This window comes from Strongylocentrotus purpuratus, unplaced genomic scaffold, assembly GCF_000002235.5.
Source record: "Strongylocentrotus purpuratus isolate Spur 01 unplaced genomic scaffold, Spur_5.0 spur5_scaffold_13, whole genome shotgun sequence".
NCBI classification, from domain to species: domain Eukaryota; kingdom Metazoa; phylum Echinodermata; class Echinoidea; order Camarodonta; family Strongylocentrotidae; genus Strongylocentrotus; species Strongylocentrotus purpuratus.
In genome coordinates this window covers 8,986,132-9,002,226 of record NW_022145598.1, presented here as the reverse complement: position 1 = coordinate 9,002,226, position 16,095 = coordinate 8,986,132, and the positions used below count along the sequence as shown (strand labels likewise).

The 16,095-nt window shown below is 38.4% G+C and overlaps 1 protein-coding gene across 1 annotated transcript; it reads right to left on the bottom strand.

Annotated features, from left to right (window-relative positions):
• Positions 1–1,855: 1,855 nt before the first annotated feature.
• LOC115922973 (monocarboxylate transporter 6-like) lies at positions 1,856–10,462 on the bottom strand. Its single transcript, XM_030982850.1, has 5 exons — positions 9,972–10,462; positions 7,446–7,589; positions 4,125–4,454; positions 2,860–3,372; positions 1,856–2,011 (listed from the first exon to the last, which is right to left on the bottom strand). The coding sequence occupies exons 1-5, from the start codon at positions 10,165–10,167 to the stop codon at positions 1,890–1,892; spliced, it is 1,305 nt and encodes a 434-aa protein (XP_030838710.1). The 5' UTR covers positions 10,168–10,462; the 3' UTR covers positions 1,856–1,889.
• Positions 10,463–16,095: the final 5,633 nt, after the last annotated feature.

The window sequence follows — 16,095 nt, the reverse complement described above, 5'->3', positions numbered from 1 at the left end:
TTGCTTGATTTAACTGAGAGGGAAAAAAAGGGAATCTCAGAAAAGCATTTTTTTTTTGTCCCAAAATTTGAAAATTTGGCCGATCGATATTTCGTTTCGTTGGGGGGGGGGGGGGGGGGGGGACCCCAACCCCCAGTGCGTACGCGCCTGGACATCAAGATATGTAGAACTATGATCGACAAACATGATATTGTCTTGAAAACAGTCAGAAAACATGCTGCTATTACTACTACAACTACAAGTAAGAGGAAAATGAAGAAGAAGGGGGAGGAGAAGAATCATTTAAGTGATGTTAGTGATTACATTCTAAGTGATAGAGGCATACACATACACAGGAGCGGCGATCTCTTTTCATGACCAGGGGGGGGGGGGGGGGGGGGGGCGTACAAAATGCGAGTGACCAGTGGCGTAATGAGCAAAAACTTTTTTTTTGGGGGGGGGGAGGGGGCAGAAGGGAAGAAAACAAATCCGCATTACCACCACTTTTATGTTTACATGCATGCCCGTGGAACGTTTTCCAAAGTGGGGAGGGGGGCTATATAATTAATGAAACGGTAGAGCGTAGCGAGAAATGCGAATCAACCCCCCCCCCCCTTGGCAAAAAGCTAGATCCGCCCCTGTTAGTGTCCTGCTAGTTATGTATCATAATATGCTCATCTGATCGTAATTAAATGCCTAAAATCCCTGAGCTTCAGGGGGCTCCGCCCTCTCGACCCAACCAGGGGCCTTAGGGCGGCCCCTGAATGCTTATCTGACCGTTAAAAAATGATAAAACGCCAGAGCTTCTGAGGGCTCCGCTCCCTGGACCCCACACCAATAAGTGTCCTGCTAGTTTCACAAATAAGCTATCAAAATAGCCTCATCTGACCGTAATTAAACGCCTAAAATCCATGAGCTTCCTGGGGCTCCGCCTCCTCGAACCCACCAATGGCTCTAAGGCGGGCCCCTGGATGCACATCTGACCATATTTTATTGCCTAAACCCCTGAGCTTCCGGGGGCTCGGCACCCTGGACCCCACGCCAATTAGTGACCTGCCAGTGTCATGAATAATGTATCAAAATATGCCCATCTGACCATAATAAAATGCCCATACCCCCTAAGCTTCCAGGGGCTCCGCCCCTTGACCCCGGCCAATTTACGCTACACTCGACCTGATCGTAAATGCTTACCCCCACCCACTTTGAAAAACAATTAGCGGGGCCTGCATGTAAGAGTGGGGTGATGCGGATTTTTTTTGTTTTTGTCTGGCCCCCCCCCCCCACCTCCAAATAAAAAAAAAAAATTGCTCATGACGCCACTGCTGGTCACCGTTACGTACCAAAATTTGGCTCGCATAATTTCAAATTTGGGCCCCTCCCCCTAAGAAATCCTGGAACCGCGCATGGTAAGGACAAAAAATATCGTTTATAATCAAGAAACCAATTTAACATGTGAATATTTGTTTGACTTTTTAGATAAAAACCGTAAAAGGTCTACTGTTGGTGTTATTTATAGAAAGCCGGGATCAAATCATGAAATATTCCTTGAATTTTACAATGTTATTAACAAATTAAGTAATGAACATAGGCATATTGATATAATTGGGGATTTTAATATTGTCTTATTGAAGACTGATGATACTGTTAATGAATTTCTTCGACTAAACTCTGTACTCGGTATATTCCAGATTATAAAAACCCAAACTCGTATTACACCAAGCAGTGCTACACGTTTGACTCAGGTAGTCCATGTTTGAGATAGCATATAGCTCTCATTTATTTCTTCAAATATGTATAATTAAACCAATAAATAAACTTATTAGTATGTCATGCATTATTTCATGTTTGTTTCGCTTTTAGATCTCACTATAAAAAATATAATTATGTAAGACGCTTCCAATACAGCATGTTCAGACCGGGATTGCTTTCGGTCTGCATCTCACGATCACTATTAGGAGGAGAACGATGACGTCGATGTAAACTAATAGTTTAAACGTTGCGTTGTAGGAGGAGAAGTGATCCGCAATCATGCCTGGAAAAAAAAACAAAGAGAGCATTTTGAATACTTCATGTTGATCTGAATACATACATAAATCCCTTAAATTACAGTCATTCGATCAGTCACTAGCTTGTTCTTATTTAATTCATTGTGTTTAAATCCACAGTGGAGTCCCCATCTTCTTTAGGAAGATCCATAATTCAATCCAATCTATTTAAATATAAATAGACACTAATGTACATCATTTTTATATCCCATCTTCTTTAGGAAGATCCATAATTCAATCCAATCTATTTAAATATAAATAGACACTAATGTACATCATTTTTATAACCCCAATTTTATTTTTGTCTGCGCACAGCTCTCTTTACTGCTGCCCTCTATCGCCGCCATTCTCTTTCTCGTCTGCGTTTGATGTATACATGTTCCCCGCCAATGGGCGTGGCTTTGATATCCATGGCAGCCAGCAACGCAAACGAGCTTTTATTAACCGCTAGGGAACCGTACCTCAAACCTACTAAATTGTATATGCCTTTTTCTGTTTACCTTGCAATTAACAACATTATAAGTTGTTGTAAGCAGTTACATGTAGAACAATTCAATTCATGCTCGTGTTTAATTAATATCATTCAAAATCAACTGTTAGAATCTCGGGGAGAATGAATATTTGGAATAAATCTTATCAAATCAATCTTTTCGCTCTAATGAAGGTTGTAAATCAGATTTTATCCTTTTTGGAAACAACCTGAAAACAAACAAAAAAAATCTATTTTTATTCAATTCAAGCTAATTTAAAAGAATATTTGTTTATATTGTGATTGCTTACACAAAAAGATATTTTAATGGCTAATTTACATTTTAGGTTGTTGGTGATTCCTTACCACTCAAATAGCCACCAAGAATCATCCCGAATCCGATAAAAAATTGGTCGACTGCAAACGCGACATCATACTTTTGGGAAGACGCTCTATCCCTCACGATCAGCTGACTCAACACCGCCTTCCCTGCTATTGCCACGGAGGAGATACATGTAGTCACCAACATGGCGTAGTAGTTGACGAAATACACATTGCACAGAAGAGCGGCGATGTCCAAGATTGTAGCGAGGAGAAAGAGGTCGACCGGTTTGACGAGGCTGTTGGTAAGGGAACCAACAACAACCCTGCTTAAGGCATTCCCTATTGCAGCTGAGAAAGTGATGATAATGGTGTTCCGGACCGAGATTCCCCTCTGCAGAGCATAAGGTACAAGAAAGGAGTGCCAACCACTCCAAACTATATGCGACGCCAAGGTAACACCATATACCAAAATAAATATAGGATCCACGTACAAATCAGATTGGCGAAGACTGTTGGTGATCCTACGAAAAATTCCGCTGTCGTCTCTGTTTTCATCTTTAAAGAAGAGTTAATTAAAAAGGCCATAAAAAAGAGGTATAATGTCCAAAACACATTTGGAACGATATTACCTTTTACATCGCACACTACACATGTTATATGTAGGTCTCTCATTAATTTTATGATAATAATTATTACATATGAAATAATAAAAAAATGAACATCAAATCTACAATTCCCTTCTCTGGTCGAAGGTCATAATATCAAGAGTTAGACCTTTGTATGGTTATTGTGATGTATATAGTAAGTTTCCTGATCTCATCACATTTCATCGTTAGTAGGCGAGGCAAAACCCTCGTCCATGTCCATAAAATGATCTGTTTCTGAGATGGCGCATATTAATTAGCATCAAAGCATGTATGTTAAAGTCGGACAAGGTTACGTATTGTCGACAATGATTTATAATGTATACCAGTCTTCGTAGACTAACCAGTCCCGGCAAGAGCACACGAGACTAACAGCCCACGAGACCGACAATGTAGGTCTATCGAATCTTCCAGCAAACTGTCGACAGGGTTAAATGCCGACGAGACCAAATGGCCACAAGACCGACATACTGGTCTTTTTGGCCCTGTTGAAGGTCCACGAGACCGACATTAGGGACTTTTAGATTCGCACGAAGACAATAGGTCTATGCTACGATCGACGTCCTGTTAATGCACTGCCGTGAATGGACGTCACACGTATCAGTCCACGCAAATCTAAAAGTCCCTACTGTCGCTCTAATAGGATTTTCCGATTGAACTCACCTGTTATGTCCTGACTTGTGCTGGTGTTGCATTCTTCTCCCTTGGGAGAACTTGGGACACTCTGAAAACCATTTCTCTGTGTGCTACTTTCATCTAATTCCAACTTAATTGCCATGCCAACTGGGATAATATGTGCCATCAGAGCGCTTATGATGAGCAGTCCTCCTCTCCATCCGTATGCTTGACGTAAGAATTCAGCTAAGAGCGGTAACAGAACCATTCCGGCACCATATCCAGTCAAACCAAGGCTGAAAAGTAGGTTGTAATTCTCCTTAGCAACACGGTGCAATGTCATGATACAACATATATTAACCATACAATATCCAAGACCTGTTTATTGAAAAGAAAAGAGATGGGGCCATTTACATTTAATCATCATATCCAAATATATTGCAAAATGTACAAGAAAAAATGTCTTACTCCACGTTTTAGAGAAGGTTTATAATAATGTATTGATTTATTTATTTGTTTTTTATTTCTGATATTTAGACGAGGTGGTTCATTATCATCAATAATGGTAGTCTTTTATGAAGCCCTGTTAAACATAATGAGGTACATTATAGTTTAACAAATATATATATATATATTAATATAATTGATAACAAAATCTTGAACATAAATTCATAACAGCAATAAACAATAGGTAAGGACATGTATTAACATATAAACAGAGTATTTGGTATCCTCGCAATATAAACATAATTGTTTGTTTTGTTTTGCTTTGCTTTTTTTGTTCAAGAAAACGTTGTTGCATATAATATTTTAATTTAACATTCACTATGAACATGACGGACAATGAAAGCAGACAAAATATGCAGTTTCTCAGGTATACAAAGGAACATCCCTTCACAGCTATTATGTAAAAATGTGTAGAACAGGTGTAACATGCAGATTCACCTGTTCTACACATTTTTACATAATAGCAGTGAAGGGATGTTCCTTTGTCTACCTTAGGAACTGTATATTTTGTCCGCTTTCATTGTCCGTCATGTTCATAGTGATTATAGGATAGACAGTAATTAGTTTTTAAATCCGATGTAAAGTAACTATTAGCAAATTTCAGTAAGTATTAGACCTTGAAAAAGGGCAACATATACTTTGAGATTTTAATTGTTATATACATATTTACAACACCAACTAAAATTACAGGAGAGTAAATTACTGAATAATATGAACAATTAATGCATGTAATCTAGTAAAGAAATTGAATGGACACTCTATAATAACATTAAAAATATAAATGTATATATAACTGATAACAAATTGTATGAAATCATTCTTTAAGTTTGAAAAGCATTATATTATCTTACATTCAAGATTCTTGCTTTCTAGTTAGTAGGCAGAAGTGCGGGCTTTTTCGCTATTGGACCGTTACGTATAAATTACCAGGCAATAGCAAACACTTCAGCGCGGGCAATCGTTTCTTTTGCGCGTCAAACGTTAAAAAATGGGAGTTGTTGCTACTTTGTTTGGCGTTCAACAATAAGGGATAGAGCAACGTCGATCTGGCTCTGCTCAGTGGCTGCCGGGCTCACGATCAATTGGGCAAAAAGAATTTCCGTTTCGGTTTAATAAAATTTGGAGTGGACTAGATGAGGAGGAGGAGAATTATAATTTAAGCCTTAACATCATCATGATCATTAATATTTTCATTATCGTTCTAGTGCATATTGGGTATTAATAGTATGCACGAAAGTACATATCATCTCTTATATTCGTCAGACCTGTGTTTTTTTGTGTGTGTTTTTTTAAAACAGATATCTAAAGAATTGCATTTGCATTTTTTTTTAAAAACTGGCACCTATTAAGAACTGGACACACGAACATGTTCAAGATCATTTGCATAACGTGCCGTTATTTAGGCGCCATTGTTTGAATTTTGCATATCTCTAATCATAACACTTCCATAATTCATATCAAGACAATTCAAGTTGTTGCGCAGTATATTAACATATTTCATGAGCACGTACATGTACGTCTCCCCGACATCCCCCGCGCAAACTTTTACTATTGTTATGAATATCGCACACACGTGTATACGAGAGAAAGTGTTTTTACTCCCGTCAGCCCAATCAAAACTAAAACATCGGGGTTTCTTAAACATGATTTGGGTTCCTGATCCTATTCGCAACAATTCGAACTTACTGCTAGATCCTTTTGACCATTCAATTATAATAAGCGCGCACACAAAAATGGCAAAAAAAGAGGCAGATTTTAAATCTGCTTTAGCTCCTCAAAATGGACGCTGAACCCCAGCCCCCCCCCCCACCTCATCCATTTGAAAAATGTTATGTTGTGAAAGAATACAAAAAATCGCTTTGCGTATATGCTGGCTCCCAGGATTTAGCCCCAACAAACCCATAATTCATTGAATGTAAAACAATTTTTAATATAAACGCATTACAGAATTTGCTTTTCAAAAACTGAATAACCTGCTTCATGATTATTTTTAAGTGGATATTCAAAGAAAATCACAAATATTTCGACTAATGTATCACTAGAAACTAGTAAGTTAACAGATGGCCATCGTAAAAGTTTTAGGTCAACTACATCGGGTGATTTATAAAAATACAAATAAAACCACCTCCATAGCATCTGGGATATACGAGAGATTCGCCATAAAAATAACGACGTTTTAATGACGTCACATAATGCACCAATACTGCTCTAGCAGACGACATCCCATAAAGAATGAACATAACTGCAAAGCTATTATTTCTCAAATTATAATGAGTTTAGTGTATATAAATGTGATGGCATTTCAAATCATTCAAAAGGGGATATGAAACCTATTCTGATAACTAAAATCATTTGTTTGTAAATACACAGGATAGGGGCTAATTAACAATCAAAGAAACTAGACTTTCAAATTGAAAACGGAAAGATATTTAGGATGGAATTTGTTCCCCCTTGAAACGCCGAACCTACCGCGGTGTGTGCAGATGAATATGGCGTCTTATTTTGTTTACAAGCGACAGATTCCTTTATTTTGTATCGCTGCATTTGTCATCAAAATAAAAACATGCGCGGGGTTTAGAGTGAGGCGATAGATTATACATTCAGCCAGACGGTAGTGAAGTAAGATCATGATGTGCTACATTTTACTGCGATTTTCTCTTTATTATTCTGACATCAAGACAGTTAAAATAATGGCTCACAAAAGTCCTTTATTATTATCTTCAAATGAGTGATTTGATGAGAGTAAGTTAATTTAACCCCCCTTCTAACTGTTTACGAAAAACTATAATGTAATCAACTGTAAGGTTTAAACAAAGAAAGGTCTTTCAACATTGTTAGTAGGTTTGGTGCACAGTTTCTTACCGGTAATTGACGGATAAATTGCCATTTGGGCGTTGCTGGTTGCCATGGATGTCAAAGCCACGCCTATTGGAGGGAGACATGTACCAGATATCAGAAGCAGACGACGAGTCGAATGGTGACGATAGAGGGCAGCAAGGAAAGGAGCTGTATGCAGACAAGAACACTCTCGGGCTCAGTATTGTAATTGATATACAGTGTCTAAAATACATCAAATAGTTATCATTAAATGAATATACGTTTACACAATATAATTATTACAATAATATTATTATCGATTATTTAGGACAGCTATGAGCAAAAACAAAATACCATTGAGCATATCAAAAAAAGATTGTGAAAGGAAACATAGCTTTCTGTTTTAAGGAGGGAGGTGTGACGCGCCTGCGTGCGCTTGGAGCCAAGACTAGTTAATAAAGTGTTCGTTATCGCAGAAATCTTGACACGTAGACATTAGCATCCTGACTGTTATGTTTTCGGAGTTATTGTGGCGGATTTGGGATGTGTAATGCTTGTCTTTGGTGGCGAATCAGATTGTCGTGGTTTTGTGTTGCCTATTATCGGTGGCAGTGCCCCTTTCCCCCAGAAAGCGTCCTTTTTTGTTGTTGCCTCCCCTTGTACATATTATTTTTGAATATAAATTTGGCGAAACATTGCTGCGACCAGCTACAATGTAGTTAGCTCAAGCGAGCAGCATACATGTAGCTAGATGTATTATTATGCAAAGGGGCGCGCTGTGCGCAACGACTCATTTTTTCAGCAGCTTAGGCACCGTATTACACTTTAAGACCTCAACAGCCGAGGCAGTGGACTATGCTCACAACACGAACTAGTGCGGAAGGAAAGAAAAGGAAATTTTCATGAATGAAAACAATACACCTGAAAAATGTTCGTTTGAATTCGTTAATGAGACTGTTTCATTAATTTTGAGGGGTTATATAGTATTTAATTACTGTAGCGAGTGGACCCCACTTCTTGACATGTACATTTACTTTTTTATGTTTTTGCTATATATATAACTCTTCGTTGTATGATCTTGCTAAAACACTTTTTAATAAAGATATACTAGGGTATGTGCTATGACATTTGCTTATATATATATTTCAATTTCTTAGCTATAACTAAAATGTGATTCAAAAGCATTTCGTTTGTACACTTTTCTAAAAAAACCCTTTTATCACCGTCTTGTCATCGAGGAAAGAGAAATCAATGACATCAAGGAACGACTTTACATCGTTCCCAAATATTTGTGTGACTTTACAGGTCCACATAATGTGTTATACTGTTTCATATTCAGAGCATTCTAACGAGCATACAGGGGACAATACCAATTTCATTTGATATACATTGTAGTTATAGTTCATTGCCAAAATATAATTTAATACGTTGAACTGAAATTCTCTTGTTTTTGTATCTATTTAAGTTTAAACTATTAATTGGCGTGCTTTGCATATTTCTTGTTGGGACATACCAAATCTATTTTGCTATCGAAAAATACTTGCTGGTCTTTCATTTTTGTCATTTATTAGTATCTTGTCAAATATGTTTGCTCTTAAGAACCGGTAACAGTCGAATACATTCAGGAATAATGATTTTCTCTTTTTATTTTTTTTTAAATTCTTCATTGAACATTTCTACAGTATATTAAATTCTTCACGCTTTTTGACATCACTAAAGAGTCAACATGGAATTCTAAAAAAAAAATCATTGTGATCAATATCGAATTCGTTCTTCAATGACTGGAAGGTTTTACGAAGACCTTGAGGAGTAATAATTTGATGAAGCAAGTATATACCTCTCTTAAACATTTTTGTACATGACATATTCATAATTCCTGCAAAGTTCTACAGCATTTGATGTTGGCTGCAAAAGGGACACAGTTTCTTTAATTGCACATTAATATGATTTATTAAACCTATGTATATCTGAAAAATTTAAATTTTGAGAAAAGTCGGGCAACGAATTAACTATATAACTATTTTTTTTAAAAGAGGTAATACTGACGCATGGGAGTGTAGTCCCGTTGATTTACGCACATGCCAATGTCAACGTACACAATCGTAGGCATACAGGCCCGAATTCACAAAGCAAGGTTTGAGCTCAAACCTCCTTTTGTTTCGCCAAACCTCCCTTTGTTATTTACAAACCTGGTTTGTAAATAACAAAAGGAGGTTTGGCGAAACAAAAGGAGGTTTGAGGTCAAACCTTGGTCTGAGCTCAAACCTTGCTTTGTGAATTCGGGTTACAAAGTTTACGTTATTGTTTCATGCTACTACCTACTCTTGTCCCTCACACAGTCATCAAACTATCTTGTCTTACTATGTTTAACGATATTGTCCTACGTTTATTGTAGTGATCCACTATCTAAATCGCTCAAAACTCTTGATAAACGATCCCCTAACTCCAGCTGTGAGGTAGTTGATTATTGTAGCGAATCATCAAAAGTTCAACGTGCATGACGATTTTAGAGATAATTTGGAAAAGGATTGGAGTGGTCGCAGAAGGAATAGTTGAGATTTAGATTCTCACCTGGTAAGTGGCAGAATGCATTGAGGAGACCAAGAGCAATTCCGAGATCCGTCGATGTCGTTCCAAGACTTTTGTTGATATCTTCCAAGTAAATTCCAATGGTCTTCATAATACCCACAGTACCGGATGTCCTTAAGAAGGTACACACCACCAAAGGTAAACTGGGAGAGGTTAAAATATCATGAACACGACCCATGGTAGGCTATGATGAAATGATAAACAAAATATAAATTCGTGTTTCACTTCTGTATTGCTGGGTAACATATACGACATGTAAAATAGACGAGAGTAATATTGATATAACTCCGTGGCCCGAATTCACTAAGGAGGTTTGTCGACAAGCCTAAGTTTATGTGCGTCATAATGCGCTTCGACGTGTTTTTTACAAACCTTCTTATTCAATTTGCATAGTTGTCCGATTGAACAGTTTTGCGTGAAAAGAAGTCATTTCCCCTTTTCAGCAAACAACAAACCTCGACAGTTGGAATTTATGATCTAGAGAAATATTCTTTATTACATAAAGAAAAATGAGATTAATACCCAGTCACCCGAGGGCACCTAGTGGGGCCCAGGGGTGCAGCCAGTGATCACGGTGATACTAACGGAATGCAGATTTTTTACAATATTTCCTTGTACATTTTGAAGGGTATTATGCGAGGGAGCAAAGTACATAACTTGTATTCACTCAAAAGTGTTCAACCGTACATAGACGTTTGGAGCTCCTACAGAACAATGGAATACTGATATTTCTTGAGGTCATTTAATATTCTGCACGTTTATTGTACGTGTCGTGTATGTGACTCTGTTTACAGAAGTGAAGTACGAATTTTGTTGTATGTATTATACAGTTATTGACGGACAGGGGGTGTAATATAACATTATTTGGACCGCTGAAGGGAGTTATATTTCCCAAGTGGTTATATTTTCCCAAAGCGCGCGGCGCTGAGGGAAAATATGGTCACGAGGGAAAATATAACTCCCTTCAGGTTAATGTTATAATATAATAATATTGGCTACTTGTATAGCGCACAGGTCCATCTTTCGGTGCTCATGGCGCTTAGAAAAGAGTACATGTAACAGGCATAAGAAAGAAAAAAACATAAACCGAAAAACAAATTCGGAATTCTCCTAGACATAGTAAATTAGAATATTGCAATAATTACAACGAAAGAAACAAATAGGTTTTTAGTTGTAATTTGAATGCTTCTGTCGATGACAGTTGACGTTATTTTAGAGGGAGCTTATTCCACAGTTTTGGACCCATGGCTGAGAAAGCCCGTTCCCCCCAAGCATGTTTTATTCTGGGTGTATTAAGTAATAGTGTGGCTGATGAGGAGCGAAGACTTCGTGTGGGGTTGTATTTTGAAACAGAGTTGATCAGGTATGCTCAGGTTATATACCCCCTGCCAGTCAATAACTGTTATATAAGATAGCCTTTGTTTGATTTTCATTTTTTTTAGGGGGGGGGGGGTGTCCATATTTTGTTTATGCCCGAAATTTTTTTTTCTAGGACAACCAAAATTTAAGAAAAACAATTGCAAAAAGATAATTCAATAAAAAATTTAAAAAAAAACTTTTAAACAAAATTTGGAAAAACTAATTTCAAGGGAGAAAAAAAAATTTATAATAATTCTTACCCAAAAAAGAACTTTTTGGGAAAAATTAAAATTTGGGAAAAAATAATTTCAAGGGGAATAAAAGATTTATGAAAAAAGGACACTCGGTAATTGTGTAATGTGTGTAATTGATGACATACAGTCCTCAAGAGGGCGACATTGCATTGATTACAAATATATGCATTTCCCCAGCTGGTTAATATAACATTGAGAAGTGAACGGCCAGGAAAATATAACATTTTGGATCCTTACAATTGATATCACGTGACGAGCTCTGGACCAATCACATCGCGGTATCTTAAAGCTATCTAATATTATACAGTTATTGACTGGCAGGGGTGTAATATAACATTATTTGGACTGCTGAAGGGAGTTATATTTCCCAAGTGGTTATATTTTTCTAAAGCGCGCAGCGCTGAGGGAAAATATAACTCCCTTCAGGTCCAAAGAATGTTATATACCCCCTGCCAGTCAATAACTGTTATATTAGATAGCCTTGGTTTGATTTTTTTTTCGGTGACAATCAAAATTTACGAAAAAGAAGTTTAGTGAAAAATAATATTTAGAGATAATTCAAGAAAAAAAAAAAACCTTAAAAAAAGAAATTCTTTAAAAAAAGAAACTCTTAAAAAAAAAAAAAATTGGGGGAAAAAAAATGAATTTAAAATGACCCTCGGTATAAATGGTGTAATTGGTGTAATTGGTGACATCCAGTCCTCAAGAGGGCAACATGCATTGATTAAAAACATATTCATTTCACCAGCTGGTATAACGCCGAAAAGTGACCGGCCAGGAAAATTTAACAATTTGGATCCACATAATTGATATCACGTGACGAGCTCTGGACCAATCAAATCTCTGTATCTGTCTAAGCTATTAAAGCCTATAATGGGGCGGTGTCATGAGATTTTAACTTCTCCAAATTTACCTTTGGTGTTGTATACCTTTTTGAGGGCATCCAGTGATGTAGGTATTATCAAGACTATTGGATTTTACTTGAAATACATCAGCAATAGTCTTTGAACGACATCGCCGGATATCGGAATTGCTATTGGTCTCTTCGGTGTATTTGGCAATTTTCCAGGTGAGAATCTAAATCATATGGCTCCGAATAGTCTCATTGGACAACGCTCCCTATCGTCAGAGTCCAGCAGCCTAACATGTTAGCCTATAGACTTTTACCCCCAAAATCGTTAAAAATTCATTTTGCCGAGTTAAGTAAGTAAAAGTAAAGTAAAACATGAATATTCATGACACGCCATGGACTATTCGATTATTTACAGAGGGGTGCAATTGTGCACCACATCAAACTCCCCTACTTTTAGTCAAGTATTTCATTGTATTATGTAGTTTGGTAGGTTTATTTTACTAACTGTTTAATTATCAGATATCAATGATAGTTTAGAGATATGGAAAAGGTTCTTGTAATTTTATATTTAGCAAAGCAATCTCACTTTCAAAATCACTATCAAGTGTCATCTGATCCGCCGATTGCCGTCTGCTATACGTTCAAGGCACATTTGTATGTGGACTGTGATGTAGACAGTTTACTCGTCATTGTAGATTTATGATTAGCCATCTGTCATTTATTAGTCTTTAATTGTTGACACACATACAATTACCACACACACGAACACTCTCACTTCCCCTACCCAACACACCATTTCCGCACACTCGGTTCACACATCATACCCAATGGCCCTGCAACATAGTGAAACATTCTTGTTTGGTAGTGACGTCGAACTAGCTACGTTTGTGCTGGCAATGGTCCAGCGAGCGAAAATGAGACAACCGGAGCAATATGCTCAAATATTCATACTACAACCACTATAATCCTTGCCAAATTATGTCTAAAAGCATCTTGTATGATGTACTTGTGATGATACGCTTACAATAATCAACTTCCTTACTGCTGGAGTTGGGGAGCATAAAAGAAAAGAGGTGCGGTTTAGGTAATTTTAAGGTGTTGAGTGATTGCTGGCGACGGAGAAATCTGGGTACATTATTCTGCCGCTTGGGAGAAGCAATTTTGGAAACTCAGTCACCGAGTGTTGGAAGCATTTTTGGAGATAGTTCAACTGAAACATGATATGCAGGAGCTGGGGGAGTACTTTGATGGATTGCTGAAACGCACGAGTTCTGATAGTTAGGGAGGAACTTAACTTGATGCATTTAAAGATCGGGAAAAGTGTACTGTAGTGAATCCGGGATCTGATGGGTAGCAAATTAAATTGGCGAAAAATTGGTTTCATGTCACAGACCTTTGGAGAACGCTTCCTTGCGTGTCACCAGGACCAGAGGCGGCGGAGCGACTTCCAAATTGGGGGGGGGGGGGAGGGGGGCACCCAAAAAACAGGGCACTTTCTGGAAAAAAGGGCACCTTTAAAGGGAAATTTCATAGCGAAAATGTCAAAGTTTTTAGACATTGGAATATACCCCTTTTAGGTTCTAGGACTCCTACCCCTTGGACATCCACCCCGTATAACCACCCCCAGTCAACTACCCCCTAGGGCAACTACCCCCTAGGACAACTACCCTTTAGGGCTACCACCCTCTAGGACGAATACCGACGGGACAAGTACCCCCCAGACAAGTACCCCCTAGGACAAGTACCCTGTAGGGAAACCACCCTCTAGGAGGCTGTTCACACCGCAAGGGGGACCGCGGGCGGACCGTGGATCGCGCTATCGTAGCGCGACCCACGGTCCGCACATTGGCTTTCGCCGGATTCACACCGCAGTGAGATAGCGCGGTCTATCGTAGCACTCCCTTTTTTGAGAGGTCCTGTTGCCATGACGCGTGACGCCATGAGGTCAGAGCGGTCAAAGATTTCGCGCGCTATTACGAACCCGTAGTTAACCTGCTAACCCACGAAAAACAGCGAAAAAAGTACGTTTAGTAAAGTTAGGTCCAACATTACTTACTATATATGTCTTTTTTCACGATGTTCCGACGCGTTTTACTCCATAAAATTAGGAGTGTTGAGTTGTACCGATTCAGATCGCACCAAAATAGAATGAGTATAAAATTCCCCGCGTGTAGAACGATGACTTCCGGCGTGCTATCGTAGCCCGGGTTCACACCGGCAGAGATAGCGAGGTCTAGCGCGCTAGACCGTGCTATCTCTCGTGGGCCACCCCAAGAGGTGTTCCAGTGGCACGCAGTTTTGGCTCGCCGTGGCTCGCTGTTTGGCGGACCGAAACGACGTTGTACCTTCCACACCGCAGAGATAGCGCGGTCTAGCGCGCTAGACCGCCCTATCTCTGCCGGTGTGAACAGCTTCTAGGACGACTGCCCCTGGGACAACTACGTTTAATGATGAGAGGAAAAGGGGGCACTTATCGAAAGGGAAGACACTTATTAGAAAAGAAAAGGAGCACGTGTCAAAGTACAAAGCCTAATTATCAGATGGGAAAATGGGGCACTTCTTACACCTAAAAAAGAGGCACGCACCAGTAGACCATGGACCAAGCCTCAAAATTCTTCAGGTCCGTTGTCTCCCCCTGGGAAGTACCTCATTTTGTCCTAAATGATCAATAGACATATATCTAAGAACAATGGTGAAATGTTCTCATCTCCAAATTTGTACATTTTTTCACAATTTTGATATAAAGATGCAAAATGTAGCAGACAGCCATTCTGCAAAGATGATGTCATAGCTGTTCCTTAATTGACCAATCACAGTTGGGGTCTTAAAGCTCAGAGTGCAATGGACCAATCACAGTCCCTGTACTCTGAGTCTTTGTATGCATGCAGTGTCTGCTACAGTGAATGAGTGAGTGCAGTACTTGCTACTGCAGCTATAATCACGCATGTTAACATGCGATTCACCGACAAAACTAAGATTGAGAGGGCCAAGAAGAAGCAAGAAAGATCAGAACATGAAGGTAATTTATTGCTATCATTTTAAAACTATTTCAAAAGCATTTTTATGTTTAAACAGTGAAGTTTTCATCAGGTTTTAGTCACATGACTGTTGGCCCAGTTTTTTACACTACAGTCCCATGCATTAGTATCGGTTTTCCTGAGTGGGCTTATCTCTAAAAATCACTCGATTTTACCCACATACTAACTATTCCCTTCATAAGATTTACAGGCACTATACAAGTAGGTAGGCTTTCTTCATGAAAATCATAAGAATATCAAAATAACTTTGTACGGTCTATATTTTGAAATAAGCCGATACTTTCACACGCATGCAAAAAAGCAAAGTTATGCTTTTGGGGTCTTATAAATAATAGTTAGTACTAGATGTGGAAACATGGCCACCTCTATTGATTCTAAAATGTTCTAACATCATTCTAAAATACCTGAATTCACTCAAAGGCTCCACTTTAGTTACAATTGGTGACATCTGAATGGCAGTGAAGTACAACGTATCGTACAATAAATTTCACTCATGGCCTTGTTGGAAAAAAATCTTTAAAAGAAAATTAAATCGTGACTGTTGTCTCTCCTGGCAACTGTCCAAGTTTTATTCATTGTATGCACTTTTGTTTTACTGCGAG